Consider the following 20,929-nt stretch of genomic DNA (forward strand, 5'->3'; position numbering starts at 1 on the left):
ATTTCACTCCAGGTCATGGTCTTGTTTGTGTGTATGTAACCGAATAAAGATCTGAATCTTGAATCAATAGCTGTATTTTATGGTTGTTTTTATATATATATATATATATATATATATATATTATCAATCATCAGTGGAGTAGTTTTAAAGATCTGGGGTGTCAACTCTTGTTGGGGTGTCAACCAGCTCTTCTTGGGGTGCAGCTCAACAGTGACACACACACACACACACACACACACACACACACACACATACACTACAGAGAGGACCTTATTGTGTAGCCTCGCTCGGTATGAAAATAATGAAGCACGCGGGATAATAGTAGCAGAGAGAGCTGCTGCCGCGGGGGCTGTTGGAGCGTGTTGAGGCCTGCTGTACGCTTTAACAAGAAAAAGGGCAGCCAGCCACACACACACACACACACACACACACACAGACACTCACACACAGACACACACACACACACACACACACAGACACTCACACACAGACACACAAACACACACACATATGCACACACATATGCACACACACACATATGCAAACACACAAACACACACACAGAGACACACTCACTCACACATATATAGACACACAGACACGGACACTCATGCACACACACACACGCACACACACACACACACACACACACACACACACACACACAAGACATCGCAGGCAGGAATGAGGACACAATGAATGGATTTCTCTGTCACAACGACTAGAGCCCTGAGCGGAGTGGGTACGGTCAGAGAGAGAGAGCCCAGCTACGGCACGGCAGCACTCCAACAGTGTGTGTTGTGTTTGTGTGTTTGTCTGTGTGTGTGTGTGTGTGTGTGTGTGTGTGCGCGCACGTGTGCGCACGTGTGTGCGTGCGTGCGTGTGTGCGTGTTAACATCCGTATGCGTGTGCATACGTGAGTACACACCGAGACATTACGCAGGAATGCGAGGATACATGCCAAAGACAAAGAATCTGAGTTGCATTGAGGAGAAAGAGCCTTCCCCTCCATCCTACCTCCTCCCCTCCTCCCCCCTCCTCACCCCCCCCCCCACTGCCCCGGTGAGGTTAAGTATTACAGTTCCGTCACTCCCCCCCACCCCTCTCACCCACGGAGACTAATCGGACTCTTATGCATCTGATTAGGATGCATGGTGAGGAGGTTTTAGGGTTTGGTAGCAATTTGTACTAAAGTCCGTCCAAGATGAACGAGGAACAACAATAAACAGCTCCGTTCGCTGATCTCGGTTCTCGTAAAACGTTAAAAGAGCCCCCAGAGAGAGAGAGGAGCCACGTGAAGCCTGCGTCCATTTTGGAGCGAGGGCCGGAAAAACACGATTGAGAGGAGACGATTGAATCGAAGGAAGAAGGTTTTCGTCACGTATATCCCTGTATTTGTCTTTATTGTTTTTTTTACATGTAGATCTAAAGAAATCTCTCTGCACATCTGTATTCACACATCTGTCTATGGAGGTTCATTCCTAACTTAAAATAATAGTTCAATCATCGCTGGCAGACTTCTGAGCTAACACAGGTATCTCAAGGACAACGGACAAGACAGACAAACCGAACTAGGCCACATCTACAACTTAAATAAATACTTTACAAAAATAATGCAGGATTTTTGTGTTTTTTTTTTACATTGAAGAGACTGACCTGAGTCAGACGGCCAGGTACATGGTCGTAAAGTATTTGTAAAAAATAAACACGTGCATGCTAAAAAATGAACATACAAGCGGCCATGAGAACCTGAATAAAATAAGGAACCCGACAGCCACTGGCTCAGCCGGGACACCATCTTTCCTCCCCATCCCCATCCACATTCCTCGGCCTATCACGGCCACACGGCATCTGTTGTCAAACTTCATTGGTCAGAATTTATGATGGGTGGACTCTAACCCTCTTTCCGTACCGCACTTTCTTTAAAAGGTCAAACCGATAAGACAAACAAAAACTACAACAGACATTTTCCCTTTAACTCTTTAAGTATAAATGTTCCCTTTGTGACCAATACATCAAAATATAAAATTGGCAACATAATGCGTTTGGTTGTTTTTCTTTAAAAAAGATCTTTGTTGTACGAATTCTTAACGAAAAACGGTATTTAGCGTTGGGTTGTAGACGAGGTCTTTGTGTCCGTGCCGTGTCGTAGTAGGGGCCCAGGGGCTCTGCCTCCCCAGGGGTCACCGGGGGTCACCAGGGGTCACCAGGGGGTCCCCTGTGCTGCTTGACATTAACCCAAAGACACAACTGACACGTGTTTTGATAGGGCCCAATATTAGAGATCAGCAGTGTCGACGAATTGTCTGAACTGTTGATGGGACTGGGGATGGGGGTGGGGCTTGGGGGGTGGGGGGGCGGGGCTTGGGGAATGTGGGCAGGGCATTGGGGGGGGGGGGGGGGGGGGCATGGGCGTCGACTAGAACTCGGTGGCCTCCTCAAACTGTCTGTAGTAGTCCTCGTCCTGGGGGTTCTCGGGGCACTTCTGCCCGTTGTTGGGCGGCCGGGCCTGGTTGTAGCGGCTCCAGTCGCCCTTGCAGATGATCCAGGGCAGCACGTCCACCTTGTGGTGCAGGTCGGCCGAGAACTCGGTGCTGATGAGGTTGGGCGCGCCCGCCCCCTTGCCGCGGGTCACCAGCTTCATGGCGTCGTCGTAGCAACAGTGCTGGGCGGCCAGCGTGGTGGACTCGAGCGTGAGCAGCGAGCGGATGCAGTAGCGCGCCGTGGGCTTGTAGATCTCCAGCTTCTCCTTGGGCCCGCTGGCGTCCTTCCAGCGGAAGCGGCGGCGCGTCACGCTGTCGTGCACGTCGGCCGTGCTGTAGGCCACCTCGGTGGGGTAGGAGCAGGGGCAGCTGGGCAGGTCCTCCGCCACCTTGGCCATGTACTTCTTCAGGAAGTCGCTGCGGCAGTTCATCCAGCGCTCGCAGCTGTCCGTGTCTGGGTGGGAGGAGGTGGGAGGGGGGGGGGGGGGGGGGGGTGGAGGAGGATGGAGGAGGGAGGAGGGAGGAGGGAGAGTGCAGGGGGAAGGGGGGGAAGGTGGAGTGGGGGGGGGGGGAGGGAGGGTGGAGGGAGAAGGGTGGAGGGGTGGAGGATTGAGGGTGAAGGGAGGAGATTGAAAGGTGGAGGAAGAGAGGAGATTGGAGGGCGGAGGGCAGATTGTGGAGGGTTGGAGGGAGGATCAGGTGAAGATGTTAATACCCTCTTCTAAATCGCAACTATATGCCCCACCCCTCTCGCCCCATCACACTCACACCCAGTCAGTCAGGAAACAGGGCCATGACCTTTGATTGTGTTTATTCAAAAAATATATATTTAGCATGGAGTATTTCTGGGTTTAGGGACCAGACAGGGACATGTGTTGTAAGGAGAGGGGTAATGAACCATGGCGTCTGACTGCAGACGTTTGGCTGACACGCTTAGTGTCCTCGCTGCCCACCCTCACGCTCGCTGACATGTTCTGCACTTCATCTAGACAGGGGAAATGAAAGAGGAGCACGGGCCCTTTTCAACTGGTGTGCTACACATGTCAACCCCGGCGCAGTAATGTGCCACAGTCCTGGTATTAGTGGTTTACTTTAAGGCAGAGCTGAACCATACGCAGATGGATTAACTGACAGGATCCGCCGGACCATCTGGGTGACTGCGTGTGTGTGTGTGCGTGTGTGTGTGTGTGTGTGTGTGTGGACCGTGATGTTAAATGAATCCAGCAGAGAGAGAGAGAGCGAGAGCGAGAGAGAGAGAGTGAATGAAAGTGAGAGAGAGAGAGAGAAAGAGAACGAGCGAGAGAGAGAGAGAGAGAGAGAGAGAGAGAGAGAGAGAGAGAGAGAGAAAGCGAACCAGAGAGAGAGAGAAAGAGCGAGCAAGAGAGATGCAGCGAGAGAGAGAGAGAAGGAGAAAGAGAGAGAGCGAGAGCCGAAAGTGAGAGACATAAGCATCCTCACCGACGCCAAACAGCTCCGTGGCGTTGAACTCGTCCGTTCCGGCCAACAGGCTCACCTCAGTGGTGGCCGTTTTGAAGGCGTCTTCGATGCCTGTCGAAAAAAGAAACGAGACACAAACGCACAAATGAGCAACCAAACTGCGACCAAAACCGAAACAGGGCCGACAGCTCCTGTCAGGAAGCGTGACGGCGGCGGAGGGGGAAACCCCCCCATCCCGTGGTGTTGGCGGGTGTGTCTTCCGTACCGGGGCAGTTGGGCATGTCGCAGGTGCGGGACTCGGTGGCGGTGCAGGCGTAGCCGCAGGAGCGCGTTCTCTTCTGGTTGCCGTGGCCACAGCTCACGCTGCACGCCGCCCAGCTGCTCCAGTCGCCCTCGCCGTCCATGTAGTCTGGGAGGGGCAGAGAGGTTCACAGTGGGGGTTGTGGTTAGTGATTGTTTACGTGGATGTGAATCCGTCATGTGAGTTCATTCATTTGTAATGGGATGATTGGGATGAGAGAGAGAGAGAGAGAGTGAGAGAGCGAGAGAGAATTGTTTATTCATTCATTATACAAAACACTTAATTCACATGCCTTTTAATCCATTCATTTAAGGGAATTCATCTATGACACAATATTGAGCTGTATTGTGACGAAAGAGAAAGAGAGAGAGGGAAATCTAAACTTTTAGCTCTCTTCTAGCTTATTAAGCTTGTACAAGATATTAATATTATCCTATTTCCTTTAAAAAATACATTTCGACATGGAATAAGGGGAACAAATGGAATCCAGATTTTTCATGTCTTCATAAAACTTAAGTTCGAGCTAGAGTGTGAGAGAGGGAGAATAAGAGAGAGCATGGGTGAGTGGAGGGAGGGAGGGAGGGAGAAAGAGAGAATAAGAGGGAGAGAGAGAGTAAGAAAATTAGAGAGAGAATGATAAAGAGAGAGAAAGAAAATGAGACAGAGAGAGAATGAGAGAGAGAGGGACAGGACGAGAGAGGGGGAGAGAATGGGAGAGAGCTTTGATGTGGGCCACATGGTCCTCTTACACAGGCCTGTTAGCATGCCACACTAATAATCAGGGGCAAAGGGAGTAGGGGGGAGAGGTGGGAGGAGGGAGGGGGGGAGGTGAGGAGGGAGGGGGTAAGCCTCAAAGTTTCCTTTGACTTTGACCTCTCGAACCAGATACCAGCCAGGCCCGCGTCCAGACATATGTTCACATGTGCACGTGCCAAGTGCATGTGGCTGTGCGTCTGTGTGTGTGTGTGTGAGTGTGAGTGTGTGTGTGTGTGTGTGCACTTTGACCCCGAACTAAATGATTCTGCATCTGCGTTTGTGTGTGTGTGTGTGTGTGTGTTCATGTATATATTTGTATGCGTGTGTCTGTTGGTGTGTATATAAATGTGTGTGTGTGTGTGTGTGTGTGTGTGTGTGTGTGTGTGTGCGTTTGTGTATATAGTTAGTTAGTTTATTTGTTGTCCGCTTAGGGAAATTATTTTCTCTTCGTCATTTCTCATCTAATTTCTTCGTCACAGCCACGTGAAGAACGTACGTATAAAACACTTTTGCATTTGACATACACGACAACAGACATACATTGGGGTTGGGGTACAGGGTTGTTACACACATCATCTGTGGGGTTTTGCTTTGTTGAGTAATGGGATGGCTGAGGGGATTAGGCCCCTGATGAAACAGGTTTTTTTGCATCTTATGCTTACATACATCCTCCCAGGGGGTAGGAGGGAGAAGCAGCGGTGGAGTGGTAATGTCCTGTGTTATTGCAGGAGTGATACGTGTGATGGCTTTGCTGTTTAGTTCTTGTAGATTGTTGGTGGGCAGACCGATTATTTTGGTGGCAGTATCGGTTATCTGAGTGAGTCTGTTGCGATTTTTTACAGTGTGTGTGTGTGTACGTGTGTGTGTGTGTACGTGTGTGTGTGTGTGTGTACGTGTGTGTGTGTGTGTGCTTGCGTGTGTGTCTCTGTGTGTGCGTGTGTGTGCCTGTTTGTGTGTGTGTGTGTGTGTGTTTTTTATGTTATCTCCACTCGATGGATGGAACCACCAGGAAGCATTTTGCAGATTCCATCCGAACGCAGCGGAGATCAAACAGGTTACAACTGGTCGGCTGCCTTCCCCGAGACATTCCCTCCATCGCGTGGTTCCATGTGTGGACATCTCAGTCTCCCTGCATGGCACATGGCTGCCTTCGCTTTGGCATCCATACACACACACACACACACGTACACACACGTACACACACACACGCACACACGCACACACACACACGCGCACACACGCATGCACGCACACACGCATGCACGCACGCACACACAAACACACACACACACACACAGACGCGCAGCCACATACAAGCCATCATTCCTGCGTTTGATTGATAGCTGTTGAAAGATTCAATGGGAAATGGCCAGAATTCCTCCGGTGCCTCTGGGATTAACATGGGGCAGAACAATCGCGATCGCAGGTCCTCACTGAACAACAAGCACGGCGCAGCCACGATCCTTATCTCGGCACAAGACAATGACTGAACGCAGTCGAGCCCCAGCGCACCCGGTCCCCTCACCCACCTCCACCCCTCCTCTTCCTCCCACCCACCCACCAGCACATGTATCTGCCACTCATTATGGGTCATTACGGGACTGCATCCAGGGCCGATAGCCATCAGTAGATGGCAGTGCAGCAGCCCGTGCAGCCCCGTTCAGCGCAGCAGCAGCCCGCCTGCCATCGCAGCCGCCCTAACAGGAGCTCCAACACACAACCGGCCGCCGGCCTTGCAGCCCACCTATGAGCCCCCCCCCCCACCCCCCCAAAACAACCGCCACATGTCTGTGTGAGTGTGTGTGTGTGTGTGTGCGTGCGCGTGTGTGTTATGAAGATAGACAACTCCCAAACCGCCCCAATCCACAGCTATGATCATTAGACATGGGAATATGGAGCACATCTATTTTCCAGAGCCCCAGCGCTCGTAGGGCCCGGAAACACGGCTGACTGCGACGCCGACCGCAGCGGTTAGCCCGGGCGTGTAGCGCACCCGGTTTGGGGGTTTGGACGAGAAGCACAACTCGCTGGGTGGGAGTCCGTAACTCCGTACCCCCCCAGCGGCCGCAGTGCACATTCCTGCACGACCATGTTGGTTTGGGCATGCTTCGGCACGGAAGGGGCGGGGAGGAGAGAGAGAGAGAGGGAGGCGAGACAGGGAGAGCGGCGGGTGTTAGGATCTCTTAGATTTATCTGTGTGGTTTTGTGATCTCCTTGAGAGTTTTTTTTTTTTTTTTCTGGTGAAGGAAGTATGGCGACGGCGGACGACGGCGTTGGGCCGGCTTAGTGTTCCTACCGGGAACCGCTTTCCTACTGGGGGAAGTGGCTTTGATTGTCGCCGGGGCAGTGGGAGGGGAGAGTGTGACGCGTAGCTGTGGCCGTAGCCGCGGAGAACTCCCTCGCGTAAATAAGAAGAAAGGTGGTGGGGGGGGGGGGGGGGGGGGGGTGGGGTGGCGGGGAAAAAGTGTTAAAGGCTTCAATCAAGGTGGGGGGCTCGCGCTAGGGCTGGCACGGGACGGCCGTACTTATTATGGTGACAGCTTAAATCAGCAAATCTGCAAATTACAGATTGGGCATGGGACCGGAGCCATCTGGGGAGAGCCCGGGTCCTGTCGGCTCGGCTCCTGCGCTCGCTGGTGGCGGTGAGAACCGAGAATGCATGCCACTCGCGCACACTAGCCTTCACACACACACACACACACACACACACACACACACACACACACACACACACACACATACACACCCACACACAGACACACTGTGTACTGCGCAGTCGCATATACACATACAAACACACACACACTGACACACACATACCGTGTATTGTACACACACACACACACGCACACTCATATACACACACACACACACACACACACACACACACACAACGCCTCCACCATGTGCACATACATATACAGACACACACACACCCTTTCCCGTACTCACCATATTCTGCCTGAGCCTTGCCCCCTCCACCTCCTCCTCCTCCTCCTCCTCCTCCTCCTCCAGCACCTCCTCCTCCAGTGCCGGCTCTCCTGTCCCAGTCTCCCAGTGGACGGAGGAAGTTGCTGTCCTCCGCGTTCGCCCCGAACCCTGGGTCCTGCTCCTCTGCTCCTCCTCCTCCTCCTCGCGGGACCTCCTCCGGGGAGGTGGAGGAGGTGGAGGAGGAGGTGTGGGGCCACCAGTTCCTCCAGTTGGGGGAGGGCCAGCCGGGCTTGCTCTCCTTGCGGAGGCCCTTCTCGGGCTCCTGGCTCTCCAGGCCGTCCACCACCTCGATGGTCACCTGGCAACAGAGGAGACACACAGCGGTCCATTAGGGGAACTGAGTTCGACCCATGGACAGCGTCTAAATCAGAGTCTAAATGTGTTGTCAAAAGATAATCAAGGGTATCAAGGGACTGATTCCATGACAATAGTCCAGACCAGGCGCGTGCCGTCCATGTCCATATGGGCAGGTGGGGCAGCGAACTACTTGCAAAAGCATGCTCCCAAAGAAATAGTTCCTCAGTTAATCATTGCTCCAAGTCTATTTTTAATAATGTGATTGTCACATTAACTATCTATAGTTTCTGTAGGCTTTCCGACTTTTTTTGGTCTGTTGACATCTAATTTTTTGATGATGGTGGCGATTCTAGTTGAGTTTAACGTGTCATGCAATGTTGGGGCGGGGCAGCACAGCGACCGCGTTCCTTCGTATGTTTATCGCATAACCCTGCCGGCTGCAATAAGAATTGCAATCTGCACTAAAAGACACCTATATGGTTGTAATTTAGTCTGCTCCATGGTAATATTCTAGAACTGTTGTTGTTTCAACTTGAATTATTCCGCCAGTATCTTTCGTCGTTTCCATATCAGATGCAGACATGGCGAGTGGTGTTGCACCTGTGATTAACAGTGTTGAGTTTCTGTTAAAAATCCCATTTGAGAGGTTAACAACAGGACAACAGACCAGTGTGAGTGATGTGACCTAACCCTAACCCTATATGTAAGGGATAATGTATAGAATGCCGGTCATTATTGGGAAATAATTAATATTTCAGATATTTCAGATATATAATATTTTAGTTAATGGCCGGCGACGTTCTATACATTATCCCGCTTATTACACGGCTACTGGCCAAAACGAAAAAATAACAGTGTAATAAATGTATTTATGACACGGCTCTTCTCAATGCTGTGGAACGCTCTGTTCAGTTGCATGGGCCTTCCCGACTTCCAGTGGTGAATTATTTTTCAATAAAGCGACGTCAACGTCTTTGGCGGACAATTTCTCTTCTGATCAACATTACGAATGGTAATTGTAAAAAGACACACTGTGTAAAGTTATTTTTTCGTTTTGGCAAGTAGCCATGTAATAAGCGTGATAATGTATAGAACGTCGCCGGTCATTATCTAAAATAAGGTCCTTCAGGGTGAAGCAACACACCTCCGCTTCGTGTCCGGTTCGCCCTGTCGGGGCTTATTTCCCGATAATGACCAGTGTTCTATACATTATCCCTTACATAATATGTACATATTTAAAAAACAGAAATTGTGGGTGTGGTCATACACCAGTATTTTCTGCCCCACTGAAATTTAGGGTCAGCACACGCTACTGGTCCAGACCATGCTAACAATATAGTTTTGATGCAAAAAAAAATGCATTTGGTTAAAAAGGAGACCACACTTACATAGCATACTGCACATAGACCCTATCATTAAAAAAACAAAACGTACGCTCTACAGTTTTACACATTAGATGTCTTGAATGGAAACCGTTTATATTGCATTCGATGGACCATCAAAACCAACCGAATCATCAGTTAAAGTCTACATTGTTTCAGTGAAGGTGCTGGCTCCAAATCCGCACTTGCTATGGACTGAAGGACAAGAAATTGGTGGCCAGAGTGAAAAAGCAGCCTGTGTCCATCCATACAGGGTGAACAGTTCTCAAAACGAACCATCTTTTTGCCAACAGCGCAGCAACAATAGCCAATCTGCGTGTTTTAGGGTGACAACGCTTCTGATCTCACTCTCCAGATCCCTCCCTCCCCCCCCCCCCCCCCCCCCCCCCCACACAGCCTAACACATGTGCCTTGCAGATGAGCGGGGGTGGCTGGATGGGGTGTGCCCAGCCACCCACCCCCTGCCCGCCCGCCCCACCTCTCTCCACCTAAACACAGAGTTCAAAGGGCTGCTCCAGACCATGAAAGCCAGATGAATCCGAGGATCAAAGGCCCCCCCCCCCCTCAGCCACCCCACCCACCCACCCACCCTCAACCCTTCTCCCACACCCTCACCCTCTCTCTCTCTCCCTTTCTCTCTTGCTCGATCCCTCGCCGTGCTCACTTTTCCCACATCTTGAGATGTTAATACACTTTGTTGGTGCCTGGGGTTTAGCGGGGAGATGCTCTCAGGGAGAGGAGGGACGGGAGGGACCACCCCTCCGCTCTCCCCCCCCCGCTGGATTAGACAGCGGAATGATTTAAACATGGCAGCGGTTCAGGTCCCCGCCATCTGCACACCCAGGGACTTATGGGGCGAGAGGGCCCGCCGCCAGCGCCAGACATTAACATAAGCCGCCGTGGGGTCGCAGCGGAGAGCGCAGGGGCCGGTGGAGAGAGAGTGAGGGCCGGTGGGGAGCGAGGCCTCGCTGCTGGCCGGGGGCCGGCCCGCCTTTCAGCTGTCACAGAGACGGAGCCGAGATCTGACCTGAGACCTGTCAGTCTTAAGCTTCCCTCTCAGCCAGCGTGAGGGGCGAGGGAGGGAGAGAGAGAGAGAGAGAGAGAGAATGAGAGAGAGCGCGAGTGCGAGAGAGAGAGAGAGACAGAGAGAGAGTGCAAGAGAGAGAGAGAGAGAGAGAGAGAGAGAGAGAGAGAGAGAGAGAGAGAGACAGCGAAAGAGAGACAGAGACAGAGAGAGACAGAGACAGAGACAGAGAGAGAGAGAGAGAGAGAGAGAGAGAGAGAGAGAGAGAATGAGAATGAGAGAGAAATGAGAGAGGATGAACGAGAGAGAGACAGAACGAGGGAGAGAGAGCGAGCAAGGGACAGAGTCAGAGAATGCGAGGGGGAGAGCGAGCAAGAGAGTGATAGAGAGAGAGAGACAATTAGAGGGAGAGCGATGGAGAGGAGAAAAGAGGGGTGCGAGGGGATGAAAAGGGGGTAGTGATGTGCACCAGGCTGTCCTGTCCCTCTTCCTGTTTGCTCTTCCTGTCCGGTGTGCTTGAGTAGCCAAGTCTCCCGGGCCAAGGGGAAGGCTGCAGAGCACTCATGCAGGTGCTGCACATTAGACATTAGCAGGCATTAGCATGTATACGCGCTAAGACACACACACACACACACACGCACTCTCACACACACCGACACACACACACACACACACACACACACACACACCGACACACACACACACACCGACACACACACACACACACACAGACAGACACACAGACACACACACAGACACACAGACACACACACACACACACACACACACACCGACACACACACACGCACACACACACGCACAAAAGGCTTTGAAATGAGATTGACATTGCGGAATAAATGGCCACAATATCGACATCACAGAAGCCATCTTTATTGGAAACGCTGAAATATGGCATTTTAAATAACAACAGTGTTATACTTTAATTGAACAGGACATAGAATGGTCGTGTGCGTTTCAACTAAACTGACTTGAGCATGACGTCATCAGTTCCACATCAACCGTACGTCTGGTAACCAATCTGAGCCGTACGGGGGGCCCCGTCCGTACCTGGATGTTGGGGTTCTGTCCGTTGATGTCGGCCTTGGAGAGGTCGGGGAAGTTGTGCAGGTCCAGGAGGAAGGCCCCGGGGCCGTCGCGCTGCAGGCTGCCCCCGGACCCCCGCGCCCAGGGGAGGGTGGCGGGCCGGCGGGCCGAGCGGTGCTCCGGGGCGGGCCGCCGGTCCTCGGGGCCCATGCGGGCGGAGGAGGAGGAGCTGCTCTTTGCATTGATGTTGTTCTGTAGAGACGGAGGTATTTAAAGGGAAGGGGTACGTTAGATTTGGTTATGTTTTTAATGTTTTTAATGTTTAATGTTTTTTTTTTTTTTCTTGACTCCTTGTTCCTTTATTCTCAGGTCTCGAAAATGTTATAGTTATGTCACTAATGTTGTAATATTGTAATGTTGTTAATAATGTTATGTGGTCTCAGTTCAATCAGGACTGGAAATGCCGCCAATGTTTGTAAATATGCCATTCACCGGCCCAGTCTGTAAACCAGCTGTAGCAAACATAGTCTACGTCGAGGATAAATGGGTGTTTGCGTGTTTTTAATGTCCAACTGTCAGAAGACGCGTCTCCCCTTCACCATGGCATTACGCTCAAGACGCATATAGCATGTGTTTGCCTCGGTCTGGGAAAACAGGGGCCTGAGTTTCCTTTATGTCTGGTGCTGGGGCTATATACAGAAACCTAAGCAAACATTGCAAAAATAATTGCTTCTGCCTTCTGGGTTGAACCAAAAAAAAAAAAAAAACCTGTTGCCTGACAGGTTGTAAATCCATCCAGAGTCGACGGCATATGTCTGCTGTGCTGTCACGTGTGCAGCACACAAGGGCCAATTACTCCTGCGTTGGACAGACAGCAATAAGTAGCCGGCAATCATCATCCATTCTGGGGTGGCAGAAAGTAAGATCAAAGGGAGCCATCAATCTCGCTCCTTATTTTATTTTCTCTCTTCTCTCTCTTTCGTCCTCCCCTGTGTTTTTGCGGCCCGCGAGGACGGGCGGGCGAGATGGGGCTGCTGGCCCGCAGTGGCCTGTCGCAGACAAAGTGTCAGCACGGCACCGCATTGTGGCCATGCACAAAAGCCACCCCCCGCCCCCCCCCCCCCCCCCCAGCAGAGCCGTTTGTGCCCGGCCAAGGTGCACCCTGGGACAGTACGAGCGGGTTAAATGAGCGTCAGCCCCCGTGCGCCTGCATGCAGCAGGGCAGAGAGCCACAGGAGACCATCCCGCCGGCAGGCCGAGTGCACCGCCGGCCGGGTGAAAATGTGCCGAGTTAAAAAACGAATTGCGTTTGAACCTCAGGTTTTCGCCGAATTATCGCGGCATGGTAATCGCGCATAACTTGCATAATGGGGCCGTTTTTGAATGACCACCAAAGAAAGCGGGAAAGCTTTTAGAGGCAGTAAAATCTGATATGCAGAGTCGTAAAAATCCAAACGCAAGGGAGGATTATGATTTTTGGGAAATATAGATTCCATCAACTACCACCGCAAGCACCATTTCCTGACTCACCGAGACCAATGCAATAAACATGGTCAGCGTGCTGCGGAGGAAAAGGTCATTTCAACACTTGGTTTGCACGGCAGTTCTCCAATAATTATCAGAACATTGCAGGAATACTTTCATCACAATTACTGCTGGAGACACTTTTACTTCCGCTGATATATCTTCTCAGCAAAAGGTCAGGAGTTCCTCTCATAATAATGGTCATTTTATACATTCCAACAATTCTTACTATTCTCTAGTACTATTCTTACAAAGTATATGGAAGAAGCTCAATAAATGTATATATTTTAAATCTTAAATGCTTTATGGTAAAATCCCGACCTTCAGGTCGTACAAGAATGTGTCTGATCTAGGGGAACTTCTGTCTGGAGTCCATTTCTGAGCCGCTGTGGCAACGTACAGTGGGACTTGTTGGAACCAGAAACAAGTCTGCTTGTCTGCTGTGCCACCAGAATATCTAATTCCACTAATACGGCTGCTCCAGGGGAGCACAACGCTTATGTTCGCCTTGGCTGAGGACGGCATCTATACTTCTCCAGCGAGGCCCCGGCAGAAACACCCTACATGGAGGGGATCCAAAGCCCCATCGCAGCGACGCCAAAGACAAGTACGGACAGCCTAAAGGGATGCCAGTGCATTGCCGGGTAACACAAACCAAAGTAGACAAGGAGCAAATCCATGCAAGCTCCACACAGACAGGCTGGGGTTTAAGAGGAGGCGGTGGAGATGGTGATTAACCAGTCCCACAAATCAGACCCACAAAGCAGACAGCAGGCAGGCTCAGATCTGGGGGAAACAGACGTTTCACTTATTTTCGCTTTTGCTCTGGTAAACATCATTCATAAAGTGTTATCTAATCTAATCTAATCACAAATAAATCATGGGTTTCATGTTTCACTTTTTGACCATTTTTTTTTTAACCCTTATTACATACAATGTACAACCAACCCCCTTAACTACTGTTTAACATTGTGTATTTACTGTGTATCTATTTAATACTACAACATGATTACAGCATACTCTAAATCAGATAAATACAACAAAATAATACTCCGCAAGATAAGCTTGTCAACATCAGTGAGACATGTAAAAAGAAAGTCACAGAGACCAAACTCTGTGGCTCTACGTAGCTGGATGATTCATCCGGAAAAAAACAACACTAATTGTAATGTGTAACCTCTGCGATAACCCGTCTAAATAACAGGCTCTTTCAGGGCTGGCGTTCTCCTCAGATCAGGACTTCTCCTGCGGGGAGAAGCCAGGACGCGCTTTAATTGCAGATCACAAGTGACCTCAGTTCATCTCGGGCCTCCCAGGGTGTCTGCACACATGCTGGAAGGAGCCATGAATGAACCCTGTGTGTGTGCACGGAGGCACATGCACGCGCTCACACATCACAGCATCCCCCCCCCGCCCGCCCCTATTTCACTTGTGTGTGAGCGCTGCTTAAAGGAGCATGACTCCATTTTCAATCGGGAGCCACTCAGGGGGGGGGGTCTTGCCCCATGGGAGGCGGGCAGGAAATGAAGGCAGTGCACATTGTGCCACTCGCCTTTCAACACCGCCCCGAGGTGGAGGAGACAAACTGTCCTCACCCCCGTCGCACGCCTCACGCTGGGTGACTTGCGTTGTGCGTCTCGGGGTTGACTTTACGGCCCCTCTGTGTTGGACTGTGTTCACACCAGGGCCATGAGGCCAGCCGTTGGTTTATGGGGAAGTTGAAATGATGTATGTACGCCGTGATTCATACAGGACCACAGTTTTGTTTCTTTGACTAAAAAAAGGACGGGTGGCTTTTGAAATAGCTGACAGTCAGTGTTCGCCCCGCCGTTAAATCACAGGAACTTTAATGGCCATAAACTGTAAAGTGAAACCGGCTTTTTGTCTCGCCAATAATACCGGCCACGTTGCCATTGTGTCTCCGACCGGGAGGTTTACTTCCTCCAGCTACAGGTGCATGCAGCCGGATCCTGTTATTTGTGTTTCGCTCAATGGCATCTAAAACATGACACCTCGGGGGGGCTGCAATGGGACCGCTGGGCTGTGACCGCGCCGACCGGCAGATGATGACATCATCCTCAGGAGGAGGAAAACCAGCGGGGCGTTACAGCAGGCCTGCTCTGAAAACCCCATTCATCTGCAGGTAACCATTCAGGGACGGTCTCGGGGTAGGGTGGGTGGATTGTGGGGAAACGCTCCTTCTACCTCTAACAGGGGGGAGATTCAAGTCCTGGGCCAAGATCTCGGTGTTTGAAAAAAATACTATGTGCTTATTTTATTTAAACGGCAGACTCTCCAAAGAATCGTCTCCCCTCTCCTCTCCTCCCGTCTCCTCGACCTGCCGTTTGCATATCTTAGAAATTCCTTGAATATTTCCCCCCCCCAGCCGCACATGCCGGTCAATGTAACACAGGCCTGCCGTCTCGCACACAACAAGATGATCGACGGTGATGAAAACGTGCAGAGCAGAGGAACCACAATGGCCTGTCCACGTTTGTTGTGTGAAAAGTCCTCTCCTCACCAATCCCTTTGTTCTCGTAACGCAAACGAGAGGGAAAACATCCGAATCCTCCCGGCGGACATAAATATATATCGCCTTTACGTAGAGCCACAGAGTGGGTCAGTGAAGCAGTCCCAGTAGTCCAGTGGCAGTACTAAAAATACATCAAAAAGCAGCCTGTGGGGTGCTTAACACTGTCTGAAAGCAGCCCGTGGATCTAAGGCCCATCATAACCTTTGGGTGGAGTGTTTGGGGGCTCCACTGGAGTTGGTGGGTCGTTGCTCAGATGTTTATCAAAGGTCAGTTCAGCTATCTGACCCGTCTGACTGAGATGGTGAGAGATGATGAGATGGTGTCATATACCGTACACAAAACCACGTGGGAAATGCTGCATGGAAATACTGTTGTGGGGGCTTTTACAGGCATCATGCCAAAACGTTAAGTTGTGTTACTTAGACCAGGATATAAAAAAAGAAGCACCGACCACATTTGACTCCAAATGTTTGCCGCTTTCCAGAATTCTCTGCGATCAAGTAGTTCATGATATGGGTAGTTTGTTCATGACATGGAGAACAGTCTGATTATATTGAAGAAGTCAGATGATATGGAGAACAAGTCTTATTATATTGAGAAAAGTCTGATTATATTGAGAACCAGCTGAGGACATGGAGAACAGTCTGAGGATATGGAGGAGAACTGACCTAGGATATTGAGAACAGTCTGATGTTATGGAGAACAGTCTGATGTGATGGAGAACAGTCTGATGTTATGGAGAACAGTCTGATGTTATGGAGAACAGTCTGAGGGTGTGGAGAACAGTCTGAGGATATGGAGGAGAACAGTCTGAGGGTGTGGAGGAGAACAGTCTGAGGATATGGAGGAGAACAGTCTGAGGATATTGATAACAGTCTGAGGGTGTGGAGGGGAACAGTTTGAGGGTGTGGAGGGGAACAGTCTGAGGATATGGGATATATCTTATCGTTGGACAGAGGCCCTAACTTGAGTAGATCGAGGGGGGGTACACCCCTGGGGGTAATGCTCTGGCCCTCTTTGCCGCCTTGTCACGAAACCCCTTGAATGACGGTGATGAGTCTGTGATGACAGAGAAGAGCCCGTGGCTAATGTTTAACCCTAAACAATGGTATCTCAGGGCTGGGCTTAGGCATGGGGGGGAAGACCCTCTCTGACCCGGCCTCCACTTCCATTCCTCCTCGAGTCCCACCGCCGTTCCCAGGAGGCACTTTAGACCACATCCTTGTATGTCAACAACCCCCATAGACTCAGAGGCACCCCCAGGCCACGGGGGCTTTAAGTTACCTGCGGGGCCAGAGGCATAGATTGGCACTTTCATCAAACCCATCTGTGGCCATCTAGCCCCCCTTCCATTATCTCCCTTCAGATCACAAGACCAACGGTGTATTTAATTTCTCCTTTTTAATTGTATCTCCTGGAACCGCAAAGAGCACTGTTAAGCAATCTAAGGTTAAAAGTAAGAAGATTAGATGAGATTATCCCCTATCCCCCCTCCTCACACTCACCTCTGTGAGCAAAGCGCCCTGGTCCAGGCTCAGCGTTGCATTGGCCTGCGGCAGAGGGCTGCTCCGTGACACCGTTATGTGCAAGGTAAGGAGGAGTAGTCCCAGGAGCAGCAGGAGTTCCGCCGCCAGCCGGACCATCCTCTTAACGCGGGCGCTCTTCGGACTGCTCTGCGGTGTGACAGCCAGAGCTCCAGCGTCGCTTCCAGACGTAGAGACCCCGATCTCCGGATCCGCCGGGGAAGAGGAGCCGCAACACCACTTAGGAGCCACTTCGGGAATCAGAATTACAAAGACGAAGAAAAGGAGAGGGAAGTAGCCTAGTAGTCAAAACGCACTCTCGTGTACTTGGGATTCAGCCGGTTCCAATGCTGGTTTAACTTGATTCAAAGAGATATTGTAACTAGTGGAGCCTCAAGCTATTTCTGATACGTGTAGGGTCATTTGAAGTGGTCTTGTCGGATGTTTTTTTTCAAATAAAGTTTGTTTGTGTGTTGGCCGAAGTAATCAACAAGTGAAGTGCGCCAGCGATCACCCAGGGTCCAGGGTCGAGGCAGTGTGGCTGCAACGGGACGATTGAAGCGCACTGCGTAATAACCGCTGTGGTCTCAGCGGTCCAGATATACAGATTCACAGTTGTCTCAGTAGCGTCCCCTTCACATTCTTGGCTTCATACGTGAGTATTCCTCGTTGCCATGTTGCACCGTCCCGTTACACATGTTTCTTGTCTAATCCACATGATGTGAATTGCACATCGCGAAACGTAAAAAAAAAAGACCAAAGTTGGGATACCTTGCGAAAACAATAACGCAGCAACACAATATCAGTCCCAACTTGCAGCACCCCTCGCTTTATCCCTTCAGAGGCAGCAGTGCTGATCCATTCTGCTGCGAACAAGAAATAGTGTCAGTATCCAGCGAGGTCAGCCCGGGTTTGAGAGGAGTGCTGCCGGGGGGAACGTAATCACTGCACATTAAACCAGGCTCTGTGAGGAGGGCACACACGCTGTTCCTGTTGTGCGCTCTTTAGACTCGCTTTTATACGCCCCTCTGTTGCTCTGCTGTCAAGACGCCCTCCCCCTATTTAACCCCTTCGGGCCCCTGAAACCCACCGGACACACCGGAGATGCCCATTCCCCAAGGCTCGTGTGACTCGTGTCACTGTGTGTGTGTGTGTGTGTGTGTGTGTGTGTGTGTGTGTGTGTGTGTGTGTGTGTGTGTGTGTGTGTGTGTGTGGTTGACCATGAATTCATTTTCGGCACCCAATGAGGTCCAAAGCACATATAACGGTGAATAAAGTGATGCTTAAATTAACAGTATCGTGTGCAGGCCTTCTGGTCTGCCCATCTTAACGCAGGAAACTGAAGCACAACAAAAAATAAGCCAATGCGCAAAGAAGGCGCGCATTGAGGCCCTCTACAGGAGGAGCCCGTAGTGTTGTTGCTGTATAATATAATCTTTAACCTGTTGAGTCGACCATGGGACCCTGTTACTTACGACCAGCCCAGACCCAAGTACGGTGTGCGTGTGTGTGTGTGTGTGTGTGTGTGTGTGTGTGTGTGTGTGCGTGCGCGCGCGTTACCGGGGGTTTGGTCAGGCCTCCCCAAACATCCTCCGTCCCCAAACACCCTCCGACCGCAGGGCGCAGCTGGACAGACGGCCCGGAAGCGGGTCATTGTAAACTTCAAAGGGCCGCTCGCACATTATGAACACATTATGCGTCAATGAGGTCGCTTTTGAAGATACCTTGACACATGTTTGTATTCATTGTATTCTCCTTATGGCGTATGCATAGGCGTCAATTACGCTGGGGACGCTGGGGACGACTACCCACCAGTTTTCGTCAAGATTCATTTTGTACCCACCACTTAAAAAGACCAAAAACTTGAGTTTAATTATTATGGATTATTACACGGCTCTTCTCAATGCTGTGGAATGCGCTGTTCACTTGCATGGTCCTTCCCGACTTCCAGCGGTGAATTCTTTTTCGATAATTGACCGTTGCATATATGATAAGGATTATCGATTCATTGTGTTTTCTTTGTTAGGCCTAATTGGTTATAACAATAGGGGTGAATATAGACACAAGACACAAAAAATGGTCCTTTCTTCCAAAAGATTGGAGGCTACTCCTCTACTGTATGGCTCTCTATTGAAATGTAAATCATACATTTGTTTTGCATTCTTCTTCAGAAACCATCGTCCTCATCAAACGCTGAGGAGCTTAAACAATAGCAGCCTCTTGCAAATCCAAAAAGTTCAAATGATACCCATGGAGCAGATAGCCTACTCTGCTGTAGTAGTGTAGTGTATGTTTTAGTGTATTGTTTTAATATTAATGTCATATAATGTGGACTGTCGGAATGTCTATTGAGTTTGATGGACAATAAAACGCATAAAGCCTGTTATCCATTCGCTCACTCTGATGCCAGCACTCTCCCTCGCTCACACAGACACGGCCCATTTATCAGGAGCTTGTCTATCAATTTTAAAAGACTTCATTGAAAATGGATTCCCATCGTGTCGGTCTATCCCGATAAAGCAACCAAATAAAAAACGAATTAAATGTGAAGACAGATTCTACTATCAAAATATATATAAGGCGCTGCCCTGCTATGTTGCTATGTCTCACCCATCTCCATGTTGTTGGTGTTTCCTCCTCCTCTCACTGAATACACAAACAAGCCGCCTCCCCACGGGGCCGAACGAGTACCGAGTAGACCCGGTCTGACGTCGGGACAAACCCATTCATCATCCACGCTTCGTTTCTCCACGAAGCCCATCACACCACCACCCCATGCCAATATTATTTAAAGTTCAGCGCTAATTGCTAGGTTAGGCTTGTGTGTTGGCTCAGGTGACTCGTATTCCCAGTATGCTTCCATCCTGACACATTTTGCAGGTGAGAGAGAGAAAAGCACAAAAACGCCAACCATTAAGTGGTTTGAACAATAAAGGCAATATCATGAAAAATCAATCAGTTTGATCAAAAAAATGTTTTCTTTGGTTTCATTTTTAGCACTGTTGATTTTTTGATAGCATGTCAAGCAAGTGATTGCAGTGTGATTTATGCTAATGGAGAGGTAGCTACGACCACTTTAGTTCAACAATAGTCCTGTTCCACAGAGGCATCATTATAGTTTACCCGCATAACACTAATTTTGGCTTTCTTCTTACCATTTACCAGGGCACTACCCAGTAGACTTGAAACTAGCGAAGATTTCACACATGGACCATGTACCCTGGTACATGAAGGCAGCAGACCCATTAGCGTTCCCCCTGTGTTTATCCTTTATGAAGATCCCTCTGTAAAAAGTGTAAATCCTTGGTCTAAAATGATGGATTTGATTCAGCATCAGTTATCATCACGGCCTTGAGTTAAATGGGTCATATTACGCCACCAGGTGTGAGTGTGATTAGCCATTACAAGCTGTTTCATAATCTGCCCTTTTCTGTGTTTTAGTGACATCACAAGTGGGCGTGTCCACCCAGATGTATGCTGGATAGAACAGTGTACCAGCCTACTGAGTGGACCGTAGCAAATGTTGCTCATCTATCCATCATACATCTAGGTGGCCACTGCCACTTTTGATGTCACTAAAACACACAAAAACATCTTTCATGAAGAAAAATCAAACGGTATAGTATACAACGGT

At 50.1% G+C, this 20,929-nt stretch overlaps 1 protein-coding gene across 1 annotated transcript; it reads right to left on the reverse strand.

Annotated features, from left to right (window-relative positions):
- Nucleotides 1–2,419: 2,419 nt before the first annotated feature.
- On the reverse strand, nucleotides 2,420–18,223 carry ism1 (isthmin 1; the record flags this gene model as incomplete). Its single annotated transcript, XM_084470930.1, has 6 exons — nucleotides 17,278–18,223; nucleotides 11,740–11,967; nucleotides 7,930–8,266; nucleotides 4,186–4,329; nucleotides 3,942–4,031; nucleotides 2,420–2,937 (listed from the first exon to the last, which is right to left on the reverse strand). Exons 1-6 carry the CDS (start codon nucleotides 17,413–17,415, stop codon nucleotides 2,420–2,422), a joined length of 1,455 nt encoding a protein of 484 aa, XP_084327056.1. The 5' UTR covers nucleotides 17,416–18,223.
- Nucleotides 18,224–20,929: the final 2,706 nt, after the last annotated feature.

This window comes from Micromesistius poutassou (assembly GCF_964030765.1).
Source record: "Micromesistius poutassou genome assembly, chromosome: 7".
Classification (NCBI taxonomy): domain Eukaryota; kingdom Metazoa; phylum Chordata; class Actinopteri; order Gadiformes; family Gadidae; genus Micromesistius; species Micromesistius poutassou.